Raw genomic sequence first — 25,368 nt, forward strand, 5'->3', positions numbered from 1 at the left:
ATCCTGCAGATTTTGTGGAAATTGGTAAAGTGCATTATCTGGTCATTACATACCCTAGAGCTTCAGCATATACAAGGGAAAAAGTTGCATAATTCATCTAAAAGCCTTTCTCTGAAACTAAATCTATCACAATTTAGCACAGTGACAGTAAAGAAATCCCTGGATCCTCCCTCCTGAGAGATGGTTTCCCTGAGCAGACCTCGGATCTGAGATATTCAACTCCTCCATGGGGAGTGCTGCGTTTGTGAGGTTGTGCTTCTGCTCATGATTGGACGATTAACCAACCGTACTGTATTTCATACACAGTTTTGTACACATAGATGCTCAAGGGGCACTTTAAAGAGCGATTACTGTGTTACCCCTTAAGCTGAAGGCGTTGTTAGCAGAAGTCCCTCAAGTGTTTATCTGGATCATTTCTCATGCTGTGTACGTATATGTATATGTTTTAAGTAGTGGACTATCCTTTTAGAGACCAACCTTTTCAGGAAGCTGTTGTCACGAAAGGCAGATTGAAAAAGGGCAGACCTTGTTAAACACTGTGTTAGAGTTTCAATTAGAGGCCTTCTTAGATTCACATGTCAGCAGAATTAGAAAATTGCAAATCAGATTCAGTTGGGCAATTTTCGCTGTCAGTGGTTATAAGCTGACAGAACAATTAATCAACACAAGCATGTTGTGGGAGGAAATTTTCATCAGGAAGTCATCAGTCGCCATCAGTGCCTCAATGCCAACGCATCAAAGCACACAGGTACAACAGCAGGTTTGTTTAGCCCGAGCTGCCTCCCTCACACTGTTTCCAGCGGCTGGAAAAGCATTTGGTGCCATCTAGAGGCTGAATTGTTAAACATACATTATATGAAATAAGAGCATAGATCGATGCATTTTCACTGAGGAAATATTTGAGAAAAATTGTCATGGAAATCCATCCATATATATAAATATATATGTTAGTGTGTGTGTGTGTGTGTGTGTGTGTGTGTGTGTGTGTGTGTGTGTGTTGAATTGATGGATTTATATGAGAATCCCTATGTTGTTATATTTAAAAAGATTTAAGAGTACATTAATTTTCTGAACAGTCATCTGGAGTCCATTAATATACTTCTCTTCATTTATTTTTATTTCCCTTTCATCATATAAGCAACCATTCAAAAAGTCATAGTTCTAGTTTAAGAAGAGGTTTATTTTTTAAAGAAATAGTGTTTTTTAATTTAATTTAATTACTTTTTTGAAGATGAGCTAAATTCACCACAAATCCCCCTGGAAGTAGTACTCCTGTTAGCCGCTAGGTGTCAGCATACAGGTTATACTAGCTGTATCCGTACTTCCGTGACTTCTCTTTCCGCCTGTTGTTGGGTGTATGCTTACGATGCCTTCAATGGCTTTTATATACTCAGATTATTATTATTATTATTATTATTATTATTATTTTTAATAAATAGGCAATTAAAAACAAGCTTTGTAGGACTAGGCTGAGAAGACAATCGAGTGTAAATTTTAATAACAAAAACCCACAATATGAATATTATAAAATTAGCCTTTGTTAATTAAAATTAACTCAGCATATGATCGCCACATTTCTTTAAGAAGGAGATACTATGCGTATTTTTATGTCTATATTCTAAGAAGCTTAGAAAGAAAAAGTGGATTTTTATGTCTATATATTCAAATAATTAAATATATCCAGTATTATTCGGTGAAAGCATCTTTTTGTAAGTTTCCTATAGTTTTGTTTTTTAAATCTGTAAGGGCTGAAACAATCAGAGTACGTGTTGTTAAATTTCAAATAGACCCTGAAGGCAGCACTGCACGGTGGCTCCCATGCATGCTATCAACACATTGCATGCTGCTGACTGCTAGCATATTCACAACATGACAATATGCTGGCTATTTCTGTAGCTTAGCATCCTGCAATGAGGACAACATAACAATTTACTTTCGTGTAATATTATTAATGTAGTAGAAGCAGCCAAAATGGTGAAGGAGCAGTTCAGAGAGACAGATGTGGCCAAAAAAATGTGAGTATGACCGAGAGAGGACTCCTGTTAGCCTGGTTAGCTCGCCGGTTATCCACACAAGTTGTTTAGGTAGTTAATATAAGAATAGTTCTGAATTGCCGGATAATTTAGTCGTACTTACATAACGTAATTGTGGAATAGAGTTGAAAGCCTCTATGGACGCATTTAAAAAGTGTGATTAATGAGTAAATAAGCTTCATTGAATCTGCATATTGGCAACTAAGTGTCACGTAAACGCTAGTGTCACCCTGTAAGCATGCGTCACCCAATAGTTCAGTAAGTTCAAGATGGGATTTTATAGGTTTTCTTGTAAGCTTTGCCTGTGATATGCTAGAAAAAGTGGTTCCAACAACAATACAGCTGTGATCAGGACACGAACGAGCCAAATACTTTAAGGAGAAAAGTTTGATTCGAATGACAAGAGGTGTGTTTGGATAAGGACAGGTGAGGCTTTCAAACCTACGAACATGGTACCAGCTGTCAAGCATAATAATGGCAGCATCATGTTCTAGAACTTTTTGCTACTAGTTTCATCCACTTTTTGACAATGTACAAAATGGATGGAGTAATAAAGGAGGAGGCCTACATTTAAATCCATTAAATATGCGTCCTGTATAATCATTATGAGAACAGTTCAAAGAAATCATTTAAAGTTCAAGATTACTATGACTATGACATTGGTTATAAACTTCTGACCAAAGCTGGACCAGAGCTCAAGCAGTCCTGCTTATGTTTTCTCTTGTTACCAACTGAGCTATTAAACTCTTTAATTTGTTTTTGCTTTATTTTATGTCATTGTTTACAGAAGCCACATCTGCTTCGGCATGAAATCTGCCGAGCAGATGCGGCAGCAGGCCCACATCCAGGTGGTCAGTAAAAATCTCTACAGCCAGGACACCAAACACACTCCACTGGCCTATGGAGTGTTGGACCACCGTATGGTATGACATGGAAGACTTTTTACTTCTGTTTGCAATGACTCAAGAAAACACCTGAGAAATGCATAAATACAGAAATACAGGGCATAAGATCTAGTTAGAAGATATACTTTTTTAAATATACATTTTGAGATTTAGGCTCAAGGCTTAATGGAAGCTGTGGTATAAAGGCATGCATATGAGAGAGACATTTTCTTTGTGTACACGTGTGTATACACTTGTATTTATATAGTTTGCCTCTACTTTTCTAAAATTAAATAAAGGAAAGTTACTTTATGAATAAATAAGAACATAATGGTATTGTTTTAAGAGCTTTCACTCTTTATTATGACATATTTAAACATTTAACTTCAAATATTTTAACATTTGCACACTAAAGCTTCTTTTGGCTGCTCCTTTATTCACAGGGGGTTGTCACAGTGGGGAAGTCCACATGCTTGATTTTTACACCACTGAGCTCTTATATGGGTGTTTGGTAGATTTGCATTGGTGCATCAAAAACAGTCTTGAATTACCCATTGAGTTAATCCTCATATTTCAGCCTTATTTCTCCGATCTCGTGCTTTCTGCAGGGCACCAGTGAGAAAGACAGACCGTGCCTGACATGTGGGAAGAATCTGGCTGATTGTTTAGGACATTATGGCTACCTGGATCTTGAGCTGCCCTGTTTTCATGTTGGTTATTTCAAAGCCACAATAGGAATCTTACAGGTAAATCCAGTGTTTTCTTGTTGTAGTGACTAAAATATCTTACAAACCTTTCATTGTTCCAAGAGTACATGTTTAAGGAATGGCAAGGCACATTTTAAAATAGTATTTCTCCTTTAGGTGTCACTAGAGTGCCATAAATAGGCGAGAAATAAAGAGATTCTTTATTTCTTGAGTTATCATTTGTTGTATTGCCAAATGTTAAAGGTGAAATGATATGCAATGCATTTCATAATTTTAGACTTGTGAGAAACGATAATTCAGTCCCCTCTTTCTGATGGGTTGTGTATCCAGATGATTTGTAAGACATGTTCAAGGATAATGCTGACGAAAGAAGAGAAGCTGCAGTTCATGGATTACTTGAAACGGCCTAACCTGGCCTACCTCCAGAAACGTGGGCTGAAGAAGAAAATCTCTGATAAATGCCGCAAAAGGACAGTCTGTCTAAATTGTTCTGCTTTCAATGGTGAGAAGAGACCTTTCCATTTCATAACTGGTTCTTTTTAAAAGCCACCCTGACTTGATTGCTAAATCAATGTGTGTGTGTGTGTGTGTTTACTCTTTAGGACCAGTCAAAAAGTGTGGCCTACTTAAGATCATCCATGAGAAGTATAAGACGACCAAGAAAGTGGTGGATGCTTTTGTGTCAGATTTCTTGCAGTCCTTTGATATTGCCATTGAACACAACAAACTGGTTGAGCCACTACTGACCAGAGCACAGGTGAAGTTTTTTTACTACTAATTTCGTCATATGGCAACACATGGGTCTTATTTTAAAAAAGGACCAAAAAGTAGACCTAATATATCGACATGGCTGTGGCTTACAGTCACTGTATGGTTTATGGATAATTTAGAAAAATATTAAAAGCAATTATTTTAGATGTAAGGGATTTTTAAAATTTCTTTCTATGTATTTATTTATGTTTTAGAAAAATCGATGTATTCTTTGAACTCATTTCTAATTCCCTTTTCAGGAAAACCTGAATCCTCTGGTGGTGCTGAACCTGTTCAGGAGGATTTCTGAAGAGGACATCCCTCTGCTGCTGATGAACCCCGAAGCAGGGAAACCCGCAGACCTTATCATCACCCGTCTCCTTGTGCCTCCTCTTTGCATCCGACCGTCTGTTGTCAGCGACCTCAAGTCTGGCACCAATGAAGACGACCTCACTATGAAGCTAACAGAGATAATCTTCCTTAACGATGTCATTAAAAAGGTATCTTTCAACTGTACAGGTTAACAGCAGGGGCAATTAAGATTCATCTTCAAATCATCAATCCTTTAAAAATAAAAAGTCTGTCTGTAATAGAGTTATCAAATGTATTGTTTAATTGGAGATGTCCCACTTAACAAACTCTTCTCTTGCAGCATCGTATGACAGGAGCAAAAACCCAGATGATCATGGAGGACTGGGACTTCCTCCAGCTGCAGTGTGCCCTTTACATTAATAGTGAACTTTCTGGTATCCCCCTCAATATGGCACCTAAAAAGTGGACTAGGGGCTTTGTGCAGAGGCTCAAGGGAAAGCAAGGTATAGTGTGTAATAAAATTTTGGCTAATTTAGCAACATTTAATTAAATTTTTACTTTTTTTGGCACTTGGCAGATGTTTGCTTTTATGTTGCTTGTACATCACACTGAGAAATGAAGAGTTTAAGTATCTAAATGACTGATTTTGTCTACTCTAATGGCGACTCAGGTCGATTCAGAGGAAACCTCTCTGGCAAAAGAGTGGACTTCTCTGGCAGAACTGTCATTTCTCCAGACCCAAACCTGAGGATTGATGAGGTGGCTGTCCCTGTGCATGTGGCCAAAATCCTGACATACCCAGAGAGGGTAAATCTTCTCCCATGATTAGCAGAAATAACACTAAATACCCATTTTTGATTTTAATCCTTGTGAGTGTAATACTGTATCTGAATTTGGCTTATCTCAAGGTAAACAAAGCCAATCTGGAGCTAATGAGGAAACTGGTCCGTAATGGTCCTGATGTTCACCCTGGAGCCAACTTCATACAGAACAGACACACTCAGATAAAAAGGTGAGGCTTAGGACTTTGTATTTATTTTACACCATACTCTGTTGTATTCTCTCTGCTTTAATATTTAAAATATCCTTTCTTTTTATTAGTCTATACAGCTCAAGTTCATTATTCTATTTATTTTATGTGATGATAATCTTTAGTGGGCACACATGGAATTTAAATGGTTTAAAAGTACCACTTCCCAAATGTTTATACACTGACAAAATGGAAAACCGGTAATAATCTAATTTATGACATCTATGATGTGAGAATGTCTGAAAAAGGAGCAAAGTGTTTCAGTATCGCTGCCTGTGGGCTGTTTAACTAGAAAGAGCAGATCTTGCATGTAAAGTTTCGGCTGACAAGCTGCTTGTCAGAATTCAAGATCTGTATCTTCCAAACTTTGTTATCATATCCTTTGAAGAACTGAGGCATAAATGTAATCTGAGTAGAAAACTTTCATTTAATGACTGCAGCTGAGAGGTTTTCTTGTGAATTGTTGTTGAATTTCCTTTTATTTCCCTTTTTTGTTTAGTTTTTTTTAATTAATTAATCTTTTTTATCTACTGTTTTTTGTTTGTCAGGTTTTTAAAATATGGAAACCGTGAAAAGATTGCCCAGGAACTGAGGATTGGTGATTTGGTGGAAAGGCACCTAATAGATGGAGACATCGTCCTCTTCAATCGACAGCCTTCTCTGCACAAACTCAGCATCATGGCTCACATTGTAAGATGGGTTTTTTTGCCCTAAATACTTGTTAAACTGGTATTGTAACCATAATTTTCACAGCCACACAGAGAATTATTAACGTATTGTTTTTCTAATGAAAATGATAAAGAAAACAAGATTGAAAATGTTTCATACGATTCTTTTGCTGGTGTGCAAACACACACAAAACATCTTAACTAGGTTTTAGGACTCCTCGTGTTTTATCCGCAAAGATCGTAGTTTTGCGTATAGTTTTTTTGACGTTATTTCTTACTTTTTACTTGCAAAGGTTCTTTTAAACCCAGTGCTAAGTCAAGTCAATGCACGCACATCTAGAAATGTTTAAAGTAGAATACAGTTGCAGTCAAAATAATCTATTTGCACTTTTTAAAATTTAATAATTACCTGTTACACACTGAAAACATGGTTCCTGAACATGGTTCGCATTTTAGCTTTCTCTCTACTTTAAAAAAAATCTTGACTAATGAGAAATATTTTAGTTGGATCCTTTTGAATGACATAGTTTTTGGCACTTTTCAAACTAACACACAGGCCAGGGTCAAACCTCACAGGACATTTCGGTTTAACGAGTGTGTGTGCACGCCATACAACGCTGACTTTGACGGGGACGAAATGAATCTCCATCTACCTCAAACTGAAGAAGCTAAAGCTGAGGCTCTTATCCTCATGGGGGTATGTGTCATTATACTACATGGTGTTTAAACAAACTGCACACAGACAGATGTGGTTTTTGAACACATGAAAAGCTGTCTACAGGAAACTGCAGTTAGACAACTCATTATCTTTTCTTTCAGACCAAAGCTAATCTTGTCACTCCAAGAAATGGCGAACCCCTGATTGCTGCTATTCAGGACTTCCTGACAGGTCAGTGCAGTGATGTGTGGTAGCCAACTGTAGATGTTTTTGTATGATACGAGTGTCCCGGTTCTCAAAAGCATCATACATAGATGTATAATGTATGGAAATATTAAGAAAATAGTTAAAAAAATTGGGAGGTATTTAAAAAAAATCCATTCTCTACCAGATGGGTGTGCAGCTTTGCAATATTTGAAAGGCACCTGTTTTTTAATTTCCCGTGAATTAACAATGTGTTTGTACTGCCTAGGTGCTTACCTCTTGACGCTGAAGGACACCTTCTTTGACAGATCAAAAGCCTGCCAAATAGTAGCGTCAATCCTTGTGGGTAAAGATGAAAGAGTTAGGATCTCTCTCCCTCACCCGGCCATAATAAAGGTACTCCACACTGCTGAGCTGGTTACATAAGTCTATATTTGTGACCCAGCACTAATAATCTATTCTGTGTCTGTCAGCCCATGGCTCTGTGGACAGGAAAGCAAATCTTCAGCCTAATCCTGAAGCCAAGTAAGGAATGTCCAGTCAATGCCAACCTACGCACCAAGGGCAAACAGTACTGCGGCAAGGGAGAGGACCTTTGTCACAATGATTCGTGTGAGTTTCTTAAGTAAAGACGTCCACCTAATGAAACCAAGTGTAAAGCTTTTGTTTGACTACATCTCACATTACAAACACGTCTTTATAGCGATGAAGTTTCAGGAGGAGGCTTTAAAGTTTGATTGTGATTGGAATTAAATACATTTAATGGATTACATTTGTTTGTCAGCAACTACCTAGAAACGTTTAATGAAGCCTGTATGAGCAGTAACATATGAGCAAAAAATAAGATTGAGTAACTGCCCGTCGCTAGGAGAGTTCATCAAATTTTAGTGTGATTCCAGAAAATGTAGCAAAAACAAGAAGCAGTAATCATGTTCCTGAAATTCCTTTGAGGTTTGAGAATGTCCTGTCAGATAGGTGTCAGGTGTCTCGAGGCGAACAGGGTGCGATGTTTTATTCACCTGGTGTTTCTATTCTGGATTTAATAGCATCGCTGTTTGTCCTATTCTTGTCATATCCCCAGTTGTGGTGATTCACAACAGTGAGCTGATGTGTGGTAGCATGGATAAGAGCACCTTGGGATCTGGCTCGAAGAATAACATTTTCTACATCCTGCTGAGGGACTGGGGACAGCTGGAGGCTGCCAACGCCATGTCTCGCTTGGCAAGACTTGCTCCTGTGTATCTCTGTAGGTGGTCTACAAGGAATTTATTACTTATTTCTTAGGTCTGATATATGCCAAGATATCTTCTAGTGTCTTGGTTTATATTAGAAAATTCAAAACCCTTTAAGAACAATAAACGATTACACAGAAGGGTTAGCCTGAAGTAATGCAGAATTATTTTTTTAACCTCAACTTTCAGCAAACAGGGGTTTCTCTATTGGAATCGGGGATGTTACACCAGGCCAGGGTCTGCTGAAGGCTAAGCAGGACCTGTTGGATGATGGCTACAAGAAGTGTGACGAATACATCGAAGCTTTGGACACGGGCAAGTTGCAGCAGCAGCCAGGCTGCACAGCAGAAGAAACCCTGGAGGTAGGCATGGACAATCTGCATCATTGCTGAAACATTTCATCACCGCACGAGACGAAAGCTTTTTCATTTAATTGATACCTTCCCACTACTTCTTGAACACCACACCAGTTGTGAGTCATTCAGTTCTATTCAATCCAGGTTTATTTACATAGTGTCGAATTACAACAACAGCTGGCTCAAGGCACTTTATATGGCAAGGTAAAGAGTTAGGAGGTAAAGAAACATAAGAGCTAAGGGAGATGGGACAAAACAAACATTTTGTCACATGCTGCAGTGGTGTGTAAACACCTGGGGAGTGAAAAGAGTTCAGTGAAGAAGAAATGCTCGGCAGCAGCAGTTTGGGCTGATAGCAGTGTAATCGACGGATGGTTCAGGTTCACCTGATCCAGCTTTAAGTATAAGCTTTATCAAAAAAGAAAAGTTTTGAGTCCTAATCTTAAAAGTAGAGAGGGTGTGTGTCTCCTGAACCTAGAGATTTATCCACAGCAGAAGGGTCTGCCTGCCACTCTGCTTTTAGAAACTCTAGGAGCCACCAGTAAGCCTGCAGTCTGAGAATGAAGACTTCTGTTAGCATAATAATAAGTCTTTAACTCCATCTTCCAAAAGCGAGCATGTGCTGTTGGAAGTAGACCTGTTGTAGAAGAACAGAAGAATTAATCAAGTGTTACAGCTGTGGTTTGGTCAGTATTTGTGTGAACGGTAGGCTCAGTTTCATGTTCTTAGCTGACATGAGTGGCACCTGGTGTTGTCCCCTGCAGCTATAGTCAATCTGGTTCAAGGTTTGTGCATTCAGAGATGCTGTTCTGCCTTCATTGGTTGTAATGTAAAGTTTATTTTGCCTTCCTATTAGCTTGAAGCAGCCTGGCCATCCTCTGTCCTGACAGAGTCATTTTCAGCTAGAGAACTGGAGCTCACTGGATGTTTTAAATTGCTTTTCTTCTCCATTCTGATGCAGCTTCAGCAGATCATCTTGACCATTTCTACATGCCTAAATGCATCACGTTCCTGCCATATGATTGGCTAATTAGACATTTACATTAATGAGAAGATGGACAGATGTAACTAACAAAGTGGTCTGTGGGTGTGCAAAGAAAAGAAGCAAATTGTTCGATTCATTTATGTTATGGGTTTACATTGCAGGTAATAGACCAAAGAGGATGGCAATCATTACCTCAGTAGTAAAGGCCCAGATGCACACAGAAAAATTAGTCTTCTCTCATTCCACTGATGGATAATAGATAGAAAGTAGGTTTGGTGACAAAGATGCTATTTTCAGTGCAATTCATGTTGCCAAGGAACAAAGAGTATTAAAGTTTTTCTTCCGCACTGGCAAATTAACAGAGTGACATGGCGAACAAGCAGTCTGGCTCTCAATCCAGCTGATGTGGAAACTACCAAAAAAAAAAAGAAAATGAGTCCATGACAAGGCTCCATCCTGCAAACCTTGAACTGACTGCTTGTGTTCGAGAAAGTTGGAATCAGTTTAAGGCCTTAACTCAAACGGTTAAGGTCATTATAAAAGCCCAGGGAGGAGCAACAAAGTACCTGATCTGATGTCTTTTGTTTTTTTATGAATCCCTATTCCTTTTTTCTTCCTCTGCTTGATTGGAAATTAACACACCATTAATTGATATATCTAAATTATAAGTTTTTTGAGGTTATTAAACCAATGTCATTTTTTGTCATATCTGTTATTTATTAGCTAAAAACCTGAGAAGAAAGCTGAATGAACATCATCCAGATGTGGTGATTTCATTATTTTCTCGCATGTTATTAATTATAAGCGCTGCCAGTAAAACCCAAAACTTTTCTTCAGTTTCTCAACAAATTGACTTTTTACGATCTAATTTCTGTATCTCTTGTCTTTCCAATATTTCCTGTTTGTCTGCACCTTTTGTTCAATAAAAGGCACAAATACTTCCAAAATTGTTCAAGCTCTGAAATCGACTTGACGGTAGGCTGCACATTGGCAACAACTGACCTTAAATAAGATCTTCACTGACCGATAGTCGTCATATCGCAGAGGGGCCATTTCCAACGATGATCCGTCCAATCATCGGGGTTTTCATAGGCTGAGAAAGAGCAATGTGTTTGGGCTGGGCTAGTTTTTGGAGAGTACAGCACGAAATCATCCAGTTTGTCTGTGGAAGCTTAAAAAGTAATGTTGAATGCTGTGATTTGTTCTGTTCATATTTATAGGCTCAGAAAGTTTCACAAGATTTTATTTAAGGTATTGAAGAAAAGGAAGTGTGATATTAAATTTTTATTTTGTGTATAAGAGAAGACCAAAAAAGGATAGATGTTGGTGTGCCATCTTTCAAGATCATTTTGTGTGTGTTTGTTAAAAGGCTCTCATCTTGAAAGAGCTGTCTGTCATCAGAGACCGAGCTGGTAGTGCCTGTCTAAGGGAGCTGGACAAGAGCAACAGCCCTCTAATTATGGCTCTCTGCGGGTCCAAAGGTAAGCTAACTGGAAAGCAAACAAAACAAATCGTAAAATCTTCATATAAATGGTCGATGAAGGTGTTGCCGTGTCTACGTGCAGCTGGAAAAAAATATTTTGAAGAGCTCTGAGACACAAAGTGGCTTCTTCTTGTTGTCAATACAATATTTACATGGATGGATGTTTTTTTTAGCTCTTTGTAATGGTAAATAGTGAAGGACTTGACAGAAAAACTGTAAGACAGGAACCAAAAGAGCCTGGTTACATAATCAGATAATACCACAACAGTCACATTTTTGTCAGGCTTATTAGCACTAACAGACTTACAACGACACTCAAGGACTCAAAGGACAAAAAGCTATTATAGAAGTTATACAGTTATGTGTATATTATGATTGAAAATTCATAATCATTGCTGCCAGAACAAGAAAACATAATCTTAACTCAAAGGCAATAAAGAAGTAAAATTTCTTCCATTCATATGCACTCAGAGCCTGATTGTTACTGTCAGAAGACAATTTATGTTAACATACTTATACACCATAAAATCCAGGAATATGCTGGCAGTGTTGTCCGTTAGCTACAACATTCTAGCGAGGATGGCGTTGAAAGGTGGGCAGACACAGGAGTTTTATTAAACGTGTGATATGCTAACAGACACTGCATTTTAAATGACAGTTTTAATTGGCCTCACTGCACAGCCAGAATCTGCGAGTGTTCTCTCTTCACAAATCAGCTACAAGAAATCACAAAGTGAAGCTCGCATTGAGCATAAATACAAGGCTCAAGGACACTTTTGTCCACCGCTGGCTCTAGTTGAGTGTTTTGGTTTTTCTTTTCTTACTATATGATTTCAAACAAAGTCCAATATATTGGGTATTGCAGACACAGCCATGGAAATAATGACACACGGTCTTCAAATAAAGTGTGTTACAGCCCTGTCACAGCACAGTTACAGCCCTAATCTTTAATGTTTGAACTAACTTTAGTAGCATTAGTTACATTTAACATTTTATAACACTGTTCATGAACTAGGCCCTGCGTCACCATGTGAACAGGTGGATGTAAGATTGCTATATTTCTTGTTTGCATGACAAAACTCAGTAGGCTTGATAAGCTGTTAATAAAGAGACCGTTAAACTACAGTGTTTCTAGTTGATAGATTTTTCAGGGCTTGCCAACCTGTTAAGTGCTAAATTGTTTAGTGTGTCTCACTTTTTCATCTGTCCCTGCTGTGTAACGCAGGATCCTTCATTAATATATCTCAGATGATTGCCTGTGTGGGCCAGCAGGCCATAAGCGGCTCTCGGGTACCTAATGGGTTTGAGAATCGCTCCCTGCCTCACTTTGAAAAACACTCAAAAGTAAGACCTTATTTATTTGTTTTAATTGTGTTACTATGTATTCCTTAAGTGCCATTCATGTTGTAGTTCTGGATCTGTTTTTTGTGATTTATTAATCAGTTAATTGTTGAGGCTTGTTCTTGTAACTGGAGATTATATGCTACAAACTTTGGTGTTTGACTGTAGACCTGATGTGTTGCATCCAAGGCTCTGACGCACTTTGATTATTTCGTAGTATTATTTCATTGTGCTACCCCTGCATCCAATACTCCAAAAGCTTTCATCAATTCCAATGTAGCTTTCATCAATTTCATCAATGACTAAACATCATTATGTTTAGTCTCTTTGCTTCTTTTTTTTTCTGAGAAAATAACAGTGCAACTGGATAACAGTTTCTTAGAGTACTCAAAGCTCTATTAATAGCTCACTGATGATTTCTCTACAGCTGCCTGCTGCTAAAGGGTTTGTGGCCGACAGCTTCTATTCCGGTTTGACACCCACAGAGTTCTTCTTCCACACCATGGCTGGTCGAGAGGGTCTGGTGGACACTGCGGTGAAAACTGCAGAGACTGGGTACATGCAGGTAAAGCTTTTTGGACCCATTTCTTTTGAGCCTTTTCACACAGTTCACTTCTGACGACTACTGCTGACACTGAGTCGCTGCAGGTCTTTACTTTGTCCCCAGGATGCTAGCATTTTTTTTGCGTGTTATATTTTAAGTTTTTATTGATTCCCCCCCCCCCCCCCCCCCAGCAAATTTTCTATTGCACAAAGTAATATTGCCTGTTTCAGTGTTTTATTTATTAATCCATGAGATCATATAAAATTGTGAAAAAAGGAAAAATGTCATCCCACATTCTCCTTGCAGTACGTCGTGTTAAAAAAGCCTCATTCCCATAATTTAATTTATTTTTTAAATCAGTCTAACTTTGCACATTAAATATTAAGATTTCATAGTATGTAATATTATTATATAATCATATCTGGAGCACTTTCATCATAGCTAATTAGGGTTTCTTATTCATTTACGCGGACTGTGGTTACACACTCATAGTGCAGTGTTGATGCAATTTGCAGTTCCATCGCATGTGTCAGTGTCATTATTATTTTGTGTCGTTTCTCTGTATTTTAATAGAGGCGTCTGGTGAAGTCTCTGGAGGATTTGTGCTCACAGTATGACCTCACAGTACGCAGTTCAACAGGCGACATCATCCAGTTCATTTATGGTGGTGATGGCCTGGACCCCGCTGCAATGGAGGGGAAGGATGAGCCACTGGAGTTTAAGAGAGTCCTGGACAACATTCGGGTGAGTTAATCAGAAATCGACAGCTTGACAAGCAGTCAATTTCTGTGCACTAAATATGTGCGAACCAGAGTAGAAGTTAATTTCTTCAGCCTTAAAATAACCCTTATTCTTTGTTTCTGTTGCAGTCACGTTTTAATTGAATATTTGTCGGCCATTTTCATATAGTTGAACTTTCATAAATTGTTTATAGTTATAGTTTGCCTTTTAAAAGATCTCCTTATTTCATTTGGTTTATTTCAAGGAGTAATTTTAAGATGAAAAAGCCGTGAGAAGCCACTTACTCTGGATAAACAAGAGTCCTTCTCATTTAGCTAAAAAATTCAGTGCAGGAATTAATGGGGTAAAAACGGAGTAAGCATGTACCAGCCTTTAGAATCTCAATCTGATATGTGTTGATGATTTCATGCGTTTATATAAGCAGTGGTACGATTTATGTAATGTAACCTTTAATTGTTTTGCCTTGACGCATGCTCATGCCCAGTTAAGGAAATCCCAAAAAGTTGATTCTGTTCATCTTTATATTTCATCCCATGTTCTTTAGATGAGTAACAAAATGTTTCTCCTACCAAAGACGCTACGTCCAGATGAACAGAATCAACTTTTTAGGACCTTTATTGTTTTATTGTAGTCAATAATGTAGACATAGTACATTTGACAACTTTCAGCCCCCCCACAGTCATTATTTTAGCTTAAAAGTACATTTTCTAGGGTTGCGTAAAGGACATCATCCATTTAGAATCAGCCTTTTCTATTCATTGTATTCAACTTGATAAAGATTAGTTTGACTCTTCAACCGTTTAAACTTTTAAAAACAGTTGCTTGTTCCTTCCTACAGCTGTCAGTGTTAATATCATTGCTTTATTGTAGCAATGACCATGATATTTTAATATTAAAGCAGACATGAAGTTTCTGAAAAATCTAATGTTTCTGCAACTCCTTCTTGGACCCGGTGACTGGTATGATGTGTTACTAATTCCAGAAGGTGGCAGTAATTCACCCACAGGTTACGACAGAAAAACATCTTACTAATTACGAGTTATCTGTTTAAAAAGCCAGGTACTTTGATGTTATAGGCTACTCTACAGACAAAAGTGAAATGCAAACCCAAATACTATGACCGAAAATGTTCATCAAAGTCCTTCAAGTAATGAAAAAACATCTTGCACTGAGATAAAGCGCAAACTATGTAAAGGTAACAGATGGGCTGTGGTCAAATGGCACTAGTCTGATCTCTGCTCTCCAAACCTTGACTGTGCAGGTAATTTGTTACCACCTTGTGGGCAATTGGGTGTTACACAAACTAAAGGCTCAACTGACCACTTGAATTCAGCGGATTAGCTGAGACTCCACCCACTAAACATGGCAACTCCAGGGTACAAGAGCCCAACGTAATGTCGGCCATAGTGTAAACTCTTAGACTTTAAAATGATTCCACAAGGCAGTGGATGTACATTGGCTACGTCCATCTTTAATGTGTACTTTGTCAAATATACACACAAAAAAGCTGTGATTAAAAAACAAACATAGTTTAATTAAAAAAGGCACATTTTATGGTTTGGAGTACTGGTTTTGTTCAGCAGTACTGAAACTATTTGAATATTAAAATGTTGCTGTTTTCTTTTCCTGCTACTGTAAACAGTCTGCTTTTGAGCTGGAGAGGCAAAAAACAAACAGCTGAATAGTTGAAATTGCAGCCAACTAATTTCTTACTAACATATTTTTCAGAATTTCTGACCTTGTGTTTAAAATGACTCAAATCAGTTTACTCTGCCCGCTAAACTGCCTTCCACAGAGAATCTTTGAACTGACCTGTAGGATTAACGATTAATTGCTCTATTCACCGTCAGGTCATGTCTCATGTGTACACAATCTGCTGCTTGTCATTGAGGTTAAAAGCGTTGTTGTTTTTCTGAAATCACTCTCTAAGATCCAAATAGAAATCACAAGCTTGCAGCATTAGAGGTTCCATATCTCTTAAACGAGGTCTTTTTAACTAGGATAACCAGCAGAGAACAAATACAGCTTTTTGCCAGTAATGTTTCAAATAATTACGATAATTTAATGAGTTTAATACATTTAATATGAATCTGTTACTGGAAAGGTGTTCTGATTTGATCCGCTCATTGCCAAGGGCTGTGCAGTCTGTAGACAAATTTTTAAAGGATAAATATGAAAAAAATAATTAGAGTGGCTGTCTTTTACATATTATATGCTCAAAGCACTGACCCTTAAACTGGGACAGAAAGTATATAGTACATTTTCTTCATGTTCACTTTGAAGCATTTTCAGCTGCTATTAATATCAACCATCATGAGCTATTTACAGCTGAACTGTGAGTGCTTCTGATCTTCTCTGTTCCTCCCAGGCGGTCTACACGTGTCCAGATGAGCCTGCACTGAGTCAAAACGAGCTGGTCCTCACTGCAGACGCTATCATGAAAAGAGCTGACTTCTTATGCTGTAGAGACAGCTTCTTGGAGGTAAACCCATCACAGTATTTGGTTAACAATGTTTTATAAATTTTTTTTTTAATTAGGAAATTATGGCATAGCTTATTATGCTTATTATAGCGTAGCTTATTATGAATAGAGTTTCAATTGAAACTGATTCACAGTAAGCTTAGTGGTTATATTAGATGTTAAAATAAGCACGAAAGTAGCTAGGTAGTGTTTTTCTTGGGAATTGTAAATCATGACTACTTACCACTTTTCTGCCATGTAACTGCAGCAGTAACCTCCATCCATCCTTGGCTTTTGCACCACCTGATTTAGTTATTTGGGTAACATATCACTGGCTTGTAGTCTGTGTTTTTCGTCAGGTGATGGAACAAAATTGTTTCCACCTTTAGCGAGAACAGGTTAAGTATTATGCTTAGTTGGAGTTTCTTGAAGAAGCTCCCTTTTTAGGTACCAAGTTATTATCAGAGGCTGACACATAACTGTTATTTGCAGACATGCCTGAGGTTGTGCACTAGGCAAATGGCCTTGCTATAGCACTAATATCGTGATATGACAGTTTTAAATGAATAAACATAAGAATTTATGCTGGTATTATGGTGGATTGATATGATATAGCACAACGCTTAGAGGCCACAATATCAAATACACTGAGATAAAAATTCAAAATAAGCAACAACAAACTGTTTTTTATTTAGGGTATGAGAGGCTAAGAGTATGTTTTTATTTATTTATTTTTGTTTTGTTTGGTCTTTGTTCTTTGTTCTTTTTTTTTTTTTTTTAGTAAAATGTAGCACACATCAGATCTTTGGTTGAAACGGAAGACTGATAATACATGTCCTTTGTAGTCTGTACTTAGAGGAGTCGGACGGTTGGAATAAGTCAGGCGTGCCAAATCATTTAAACTGCTCTGTTCCTCGTTCTGCAGCCAGATGTAACCCTATAAGACAAAATGAATCAATATGTTGATCAATTATTAAATCATTCACTGTTGGAAGTGAGAGGGAGCCTTAATAATATTCTCCAGAAAAAGCTGAAAAGTAGTTTTTACCAAATGATACCAAACGAGAATGCATAATTACTTTGTTGTGGACTAGCCGAATAATTCATTTAGTGCCTTTGTGAGTAGGGCTGTGCGATATGACCAAAATCTCATATCCCGATATAAGAATTCTATCGTCCGATAACGATATAAATCACAAAAATGTAACATTTTCTGTAAATTCTGTGAATCTCGGGCAGCTCGACTTGCTGGAAGTGTTTCCAGCTGCGCGTCATGTTGCTGGAGTCGAGTGTTTTAACAGATGCATGAAACTACATTATTAGACATAAGTTGTAACGACCGCCGTTTTATTTTTCAGTATTTATTACACGGCGTGCTGCGGGGAAAAGCCTGTTCTAACGTTTGAGTCTAAGGTTTATTTTTTTAGCACCTGGCGGCTCTTTTTTAATTCTCATCCGTAAATAATCTGCTCTTTCAGGTGATTCAGTTTATTTTGAAAAATCTCAACAGGATCTTGAGCTTTATAGTGAAAGGTTTATGCGATGGTGTTACCGTCGTTGTTGCTAACCACAACCCATAAAAACAGGCGCTTGTCCGTCCTAGTGTGGTTATATTAAATATAAGAGAAAGAGAGAACTTTAAGAAATTAATATAGCCACTACAGTGACCATCAAAACGATGAAAAAATATTAATAATAATAATAATTTTTAATCAAATACAGAGAGACATGCTGTCATCCAAACCCAAAGCCAGCTGCATGCAGTTAATGGGTTTTCTGATGGTAACAAACATGACTCTTTTCCCTTTTATGAAGGAATTAACTGACACAGGCGCAGAGAAGTACCTGGAGGTACAGTTATCAAGCATGCGGTGAATTTTGAATGGCGTGTCAGTGACAATTGGAAATCATTAATGGAATAATCCTGCTGATGCTGTTGTATAATAAAACAGCGCCTGATGTTGTTCTGTACTGATTTTCCAACATCTGATTGCTCATTTTAAAGTGTTGCTGATGTTTAAAAAAAGACTTGTCAGTGTGTTGTACTGGGCGCTTGAGTTCTCCACTCCTTAACAGTTTGTGATTTCTAACAGCTGCATGACAGCAGCATTTGTTGTTGAGGATATGTTTGAGTTTGGAGGTGGAATTTATTCTCTCCTCTCTACTTTAGGAAATAAAGAAATTCATTAAGAGCATTTCAGAAAGGATCAAGAAGACTAGAGACAAGTACGGCATCAATGACAATGGGACTAGTGAGGTAGGTGTCACGCAAGGCTTAACAAACTTCAGCCTCACAGCATTTGAAAAATAATTGGTATTCTTTCTGTCTTGTATTTACAGCCAAAGGTTCTTTATCAGCTGGATCGTGTAACTCCTACCCAGCTGGAGAAGTTTCTTGAAACCTGCAGAGACAAATACATGAGGTACAAGACTCATATCCAAGTTTGAGGCTTGTTATTTTTGTTTCTCGGCTCCATCTGTCCATCCATCCTTCCATTAGGTAACCACAGAGCCAAAAATGGTTGCTCTTTGGTTTTTAATCATAAAAAAGTCCCTGTTACTACATACGCAGCCCAAAATATAGAGAACAATTGAGAGGAAATTTGTAATCAATTCTGATTGTGCTTCAAAAAGCTTTAAAGTAGTTGAAGCTGGGGAGGAATGAACAACTCATCTATTTTAAGAAAATGAAAAGGCAATGCAACAAACACTTAGAAGTGTACTGAAAGGTTTATTGAAAGTTTGGTAAGGATGTGGAGGTGCCAGAAATATTCACTCAAAACCAAACTATAATGGTTGTACTAGAGAAAAAGTCAGAAGGCTTTATGCCATCAGAAACCGTGCAGAGTGACTGGCCATCATTGTTCCTTTGACAGCACTGCGCTAAACTCTGCTGGAGCTTGAAATAGCATGCTGTGTTAACCATGTTTTTTGTGATTTCTGTTTTTAGAGTCAGCCTGGGGTTAAGATTTCGTTTTATTTTTTTAAGTGGTTGACTTTGTTTCCCAAATGATCATTCATCTTTTCTGAGAGCTGCTAAAATGACATTAGTTTAAATGCAACTCCAATTTTACTTGTCAGTTTGATGAAAGCTGATTCAGCTTAGAGACTCTGTCTTGTAATATATATATATATATATATATATATATATATATATATATATATATATATATATATTTTTTTTTTTTTTTTTCTTTTCGTTTCTCGATAGAGCTCAGATGGAGCCAGGATCAGCAGTTGGGGCCCTTTGTGCCCAGAGCATTGGAGAGCCGGGTACTCAAATGACACTAAAAACCTTTCACTTTGCCGGTGTTGCATCAATGAATATCACTCTAGGAGTGCCTCGCATCAAAGAAATCATCAACGCCTCCAAGAACATCAGGTATGATATTCAATTATGGAGATGTCTCATTATATTCCCTCTGTCATTTGCGCCAAGGACAAAAAGACAAATATACCTCACAATTCAAAGTTGGCCATGGGCTTTGTCTTGATGTCTTTGTAACATCGCTGAAAATTACTGCTGCAAGATGGAGTAAGAACGATTTCAAGACCTCCGCCTTCCTGAATGGAAGCAATTCTTCTGTTTGACATTTACTGTCAGACGCCAGTGCTGGATTTTGCAGCTCTAAAGCTGCCCATTCCACTTTTATTGTGAGAATATATTTGATCACTTGCTTCAATCCATGGCTTACACACAGAATTAGAGCAGTTAGCAGAGTAAGCTATGCTTGCCCATGGTGTTTTGTGTCACAGTAGTGAATACATCCCTAATTTGTTTTGAATTATCTATTGAAAATCCACTCAGCACTCCTATAATCACGGCTCATTTGGATGTGGAAGATGATGCTGACTTTGCCAGGCTGGTGAAGGGGAGAATTGAGAAGACTCTTCTAGGAGAGGTAACCTGAACCAATCAGATTTCCCTCCCTTTTATTTACAAATCAAAGCTTTGAAATCATTACTAAGGGATGTCAATGGTTCAAGTAGAGGTGTTGTTTTAAAAAAAAAAGAAAAGAACAAGCTGTACAGAGCTGTAATAAGGTAGGTTCTCATTTTGTCCTTTACAGATTTCTGAGTACATAGAAGAGGTTTTCCTTCCAGATGACTGTTTCATCTTGGTGAAGCTGTCACTGGAGAGAATAAGACTGCTGCGACTGGAGGTACCACAGCTTTATTACTTTTACTCCCACTTTGTGTGAACATCTCAGGCACTTCCCCCTCCTTTCACACATCTAAATTAGTTCTGAATTAGTGCACCTGGGATGTTAATCTATAGTTTTAATTGTCATTTTACGTAAGCTGGGATACCGTTGTGCTTGTAAAAGTACGTATGAGGCCTGGGAACTCGGGGATAATGTTAAAACGGACTGTCCAGCGCTGCTTAGACTTCGTTGTGTCCTCATTTCTACTATTTTTAGCTTCTCAATTATATTTGAAGAAGAAATAATGTTCATTTTTATACCTTCAAGGTTGATTTCAGGATGTAATTCATCCTGCATATTTTCAGTACATGTTGGGGTTTTGGTTGAACTGCTTTAGAATAAGGGAAAATCAAAACATATGTTTTTATACTCTCACTTTTTGCTTTATGTGCAGTTACAGATAAGTCTGCATAGCTTAAACCATTGGAACACTGAATTCTTTGTTTTCTCTACCTACTAAAATATGATAACACTGCATTTCTTTAATAGTAGCAGCTACAGCACAGTGCTCTGACTCATGAGTGCCTGCAGGTTAAAGAGAAGTGCGTTTTGTGCGGCGTGGAAAAGAAAACAAGCTGTGCCTTTGATTTCTCGTCTCTTCTCAGGTAAATGCAGAAACGGTGCGTTACTCCATCTGCATGTCTAAACTGCGAGTCAAACCGGCAGACATCGCTGTACACGGGGAGGCGGTGGTGTGCGTGTCTCCTCGAGAGAACAGCAAAAGCTCCATGTACTATGTGCTGCAGTCACTAAAAGCAGAACTTCCCAAGGTGAGAATGTCACGTGTGCAATGGTTGTTTTCTTTTGTGCACACATGCTTTCTGTGTGCAAATTGAATTCAAGGTCAAGGCCGGTCAGGGCTTCTTACCTATGGAAAATTCATGTTTAGAAAGCACAGATGCTGCACTGTGATTTCTGCCGATGTCTGAGAATACTGTATGGATGTGGAGCAGCTGAACACTGGATGGCAAATTTGTTCCTTTGTGATACTGGGCTTTATAAATTACACTGAATTGCCTTTTAGTTTAATTGCTCTGTTCAATAAAATATTTAAGAGTGTTTTACAGTGGACCTGTTGTGCTCATTTTCACTGCTTTACTTTTATTCTTTCACTCTGGTTTAAGCACTAAGTCATGCAGCGTTACTCCATTAAAGTATATTTATTGTGTTCTTGGCCTTGGTGGAAACCTTTAGTTCATCCTTTATTTAAGAGCAAAAATCAACTTTATTTTCTCTGCCTTCCTCCTTCCCTTTGAGCTGACTTTCTTATCATTATCTTACCCTTGTAAACAGATGGTCTGAGCAGCAGGTGGGAAAGGCTGCTGTGAAAGTGATAACCATATTAAACCTTTAACATAAAGTGTATCGTATTTCATATCATGTCTTGGGTTTTTGAGGCCCCTACATCATCAGTGTGATTATTTATTAACTCTAACTGTGACCCCCCATTATGTTTTTGAGAAATAAATTGACCCATAAAAACAATATATGCATTTAACTTTATTGTTGATGTTGTTATTGTGTTGTTTTGTTTCTTTGTTTGTTTTTACCTGAAGGCTCAATAAACTCCTCGGTTTAAAAAAAATATATATAATTGAATTTTTTGGCCGTTATTATTTTGGTAAAGATTTAATATGTCACTGTGAATGTATGACAGAATATACTTTTCAGTACATGTTCTGAACTGTTTAATGCTTAAAGTGCTCTCAAAGCAGGGATAACATGGAGTCCTGTGTATTTTCTTGTCTTAACTGTTTGCACTTACTCATTTGAAAGGTGGTGGTTCAAGGGATACCGGAGGTTGCCCGAGCTGTCATTCATATTGACGAACAGAGCAGCAAGAGTAAGTACAAACTCCTGGTGGAGGGGGACAACCTGAGAGCGGTTATGGCGACACATGGCGTGAACGGAAGTAGGACCACTTCAAACAATACTTATGAGGTATGAGTCTTTTTTTTCCCCCCAGTGTCAAATGTTTGTACATCATACATTTTTATTGATATAAAAAAAGAAGAATGGGGTGCAGAGGTTTTATGGTGAATTTTCTTTTATGCACACAGGAGGCTCAAAAGTATACATACAGGCTCAAATATATACACAGGCTTGTAAAATGGACCGATTCTTATATAGCGCTTTTCTACTCTCCTGGAGTACTCAAAGCGCTCTATACAACATGCCTCATTCACACCAGCTCATACAAGCACTTCTAAAGTGCAAACTAATGAACATTCACACTCCGATGAACACATCAGGGGGCAACTTGGGGTTAGTATCTTGCCCAAGGATATTTGTCATGCAGACTGGGAAAGCCAAGGATCGAAGCGCCAACCTTCCAATCAGTAGCTGATCTGCTCTACTATCTGAGCCGATGGCTTTAGCAAATTGCATCTTGACCACAATTTTGGCTGAATATCTGCCCACTCTTGGGAGAATTGGTAGAGTTGATTGAAATTGGTTGGTTTTCTGCACAGACCCTACGTTTAAGCACAGTTTAGAAATTACAGACCCAACCATTATGCCACCAGGGTTAGCTGCCACCTGTCAGCTGTTACAGCACTCTTTGATTTTCTTGTTGTTGGAATGGTTAAATGCTCAGAAATGGGTGTTTGTGTGCCCAATTCCTTTTGTTTTTAAAGTTATTAAAGATGTGTCTTGAACACTTATTTACCCTGGAAAAATAGCAAGTGAAAAAAATTATTAGAAGCCCAAAATTAACAGGCTATTCATTCCCATGATGAGAGTAGGATCACTCTGAAAATCCAAGCTGAAGATTTAAAAAGAAAAAAACTGCACAACTGAAGCATTAACATTTTTGCTGTCATTGATGGGCAAAAACATTTGCACAGTTTTTCATTCACTTTTAATTAAATTGTCATCATATTTGTGTCTAATATTGTCCCTAAGTGTTATCGTTTGGTTAGAAATTAGTAGAAATATGTGTTAGAGGCTCATCAAGTTTTCTTGTTATATGATACAAGTTAAATAAATAAATTAATAAATTAATTAAGATAAGCAAAGCTAGTTTAAAAGTGTTTCAGCCTAGATCAGCTCTCACTACTTTGCATTAATGCTTTTATCTAACAACACAAAGCCTGGTCCATGACACACAGGCTGTGAGACAAAAGGACTCTAATAGAGAGCTGGAAGTTGTTGCTGCTGCTACACTGAGTATTCAGCTGTCCTTGTAGGCTGGCAGTTTTTGATATTTCATCACTCAAATGGAGCACTAAGTTTTCTAATACATCCACTCTTGTGCGTTTAAAATAAATAAATGAATTTCTTGGATGAACCTGTTGGCTCAAAGTGCATGAAGTAACGGACACGTTTTAAAATGTCAACTGTAAAAAAAAAAAAAAAAAAAAAGAAGGAAAACAATCGCATAAATTATGCCAGCTGAAGGAACTGAGAACACTTTCAATTGGCTGTGGGGAGTCTGCATCAGGGCTTTTTAAAATGTGTTTGTTTTTTAAACAAGCTTTTCTGTGCACTTGATAGGTCGAGAAGACCTTGGGCATTGAGGCTGCTAGATCCACAATCATAAACGAGATTCAGTACACCATGGTGAACCACGGAATGAGCATTGACCGACGTCACGTCATGCTTCTTGCAGATCTCATGTCCTATAAGGTAAGAACCGCTGATCTACATACATTACATGAATTAATATCCTTTCATCTCCTTGTAGGGGAACTAATGTAACCATCTTCTATCCTTTAAGGGTGAGATCCTGGGAATCACCAGGTTTGGTTTAGCAAAAATGAAGGAGAGTGTCCTCATGCTGGCTTCTTTTGAGAAGACAGCCGATCATCTCTTTGATGCTGCCTATTTTGGACAGAAGGACTCAGTTTGTGGTAAGCTGCTGTTTCATCTGCATAATGAAATTGATCTTCGTGACTTGACTGGCCTGTTAACATCCCCCTGTGTTCCTGTTTCAGGTGTGTCTGAGTGTATCATCATGGGGATTCCAATGAATATTGGAACAGGACTATTTAAACTGCTTCACAAGGCTGACAGAGATCCCTCTCCAGTCAAAAGGCCTCTCCTCTTTGACAATCCAGACTTCCATTTATCTTTGATCACATAGCATCAAAGGACAAAACAGCAGGGATATTTAAAGGTTTTTTTTTCATAGCTGACAAATATTATCTTCAACTAGTACAGAAGTGCCTGCCAATGTGTCACATCATTTTCTGTTTGGGGATTTAACAGAAAATGGGATTGTGTATTTTTGTTGGTTGATAAACTGTGAGAAGACTGAATTTCATTTTAAAAGGCTAGCAGCGCTCCAGGTAGAATTACTTATTTAAGTTAAATTTTGGGTAACAGCAAAAAAAGCAAAAATGTAAACACTTTAAGGTCATAATCTTGTGTTCCTGCACTGATCACACTGTGAAAAACATTGTTATAAACAGGTGTCTCGCTAACATGAGAAAGATTACCTCTTAATTATGAAACAGAATGGATTTCTTCTGTGCTGGTACTTAGTTTTGCATAATATATGAACTGCTTGCATCTTAGCGTTGCAGCTTCTCCCACATCGCAAAGCTCATATTTGGTTGTTTGACATTTTTATTGGGTTTATTTTTTCTTCAACATTCAGTTCAAGAGAAGTTCAGTTTCAGTTCAGAAGTTGATCTTTTTACATCTTGTAAGAAACCTGTTCTTATAATAATGTAAATAATGTAATAAATAAATTACTCAAAGCCATGTTCTTTGGTATTTACAGTGATTTCTACAGCAGTGTTTTAGGGTCATACCATCCAATTTAGTGTGC

At 37.9% G+C, this 25,368-nt stretch overlaps 1 protein-coding gene across 2 annotated transcripts; it reads left to right on the top strand.

Annotated features, from left to right (window-relative positions):
* The first annotated feature begins 1,868 nt into the window (after positions 1-1,868).
* Positions 1,869-24,989, top strand: polr3a (polymerase (RNA) III (DNA directed) polypeptide A). Of its 2 annotated transcripts, XM_085360821.1 has the most exons (32): positions 1,869-2,015; positions 2,821-2,956; positions 3,526-3,663; positions 3,955-4,126; positions 4,227-4,381; positions 4,635-4,874; positions 5,027-5,189; positions 5,357-5,493; positions 5,595-5,698; positions 6,265-6,406; positions 6,941-7,081; positions 7,204-7,273; positions 7,515-7,642; positions 7,720-7,858; positions 8,328-8,492; positions 8,668-8,840; positions 11,189-11,300; positions 12,528-12,646; positions 13,071-13,208; positions 13,761-13,931; positions 16,297-16,410; positions 18,205-18,240; positions 18,560-18,646; positions 18,730-18,812; positions 19,601-19,771; positions 20,198-20,291; positions 20,460-20,552; positions 21,200-21,364; positions 22,371-22,535; positions 24,090-24,221; positions 24,313-24,445; positions 24,530-24,989. In XM_085360821.1, exons 1-32 carry the CDS (start codon positions 1,972-1,974, stop codon positions 24,676-24,678), a joined length of 4,209 nt encoding a protein of 1,402 aa, XP_085216947.1. In that variant the 5' UTR covers positions 1,869-1,971; the 3' UTR covers positions 24,679-24,989. The 2 variants fall into 2 exon arrangements, with proteins under 2 accessions (XP_085216947.1, XP_085216948.1); XM_085360822.1 differs by lacking the exon at positions 18,205-18,240.
* Positions 24,990-25,368: the final 379 nt, after the last annotated feature.

Source organism: Diplotaxodon limnothrissa, linkage group LG8 (assembly GCF_057381915.1).
Source record: "Diplotaxodon limnothrissa isolate DT_005_m linkage group LG8, D_limnothrissa_male_GT1.1, whole genome shotgun sequence".
Classification (NCBI taxonomy): Eukaryota; Metazoa; Chordata; class Actinopteri; order Cichliformes; family Cichlidae; genus Diplotaxodon; species Diplotaxodon limnothrissa.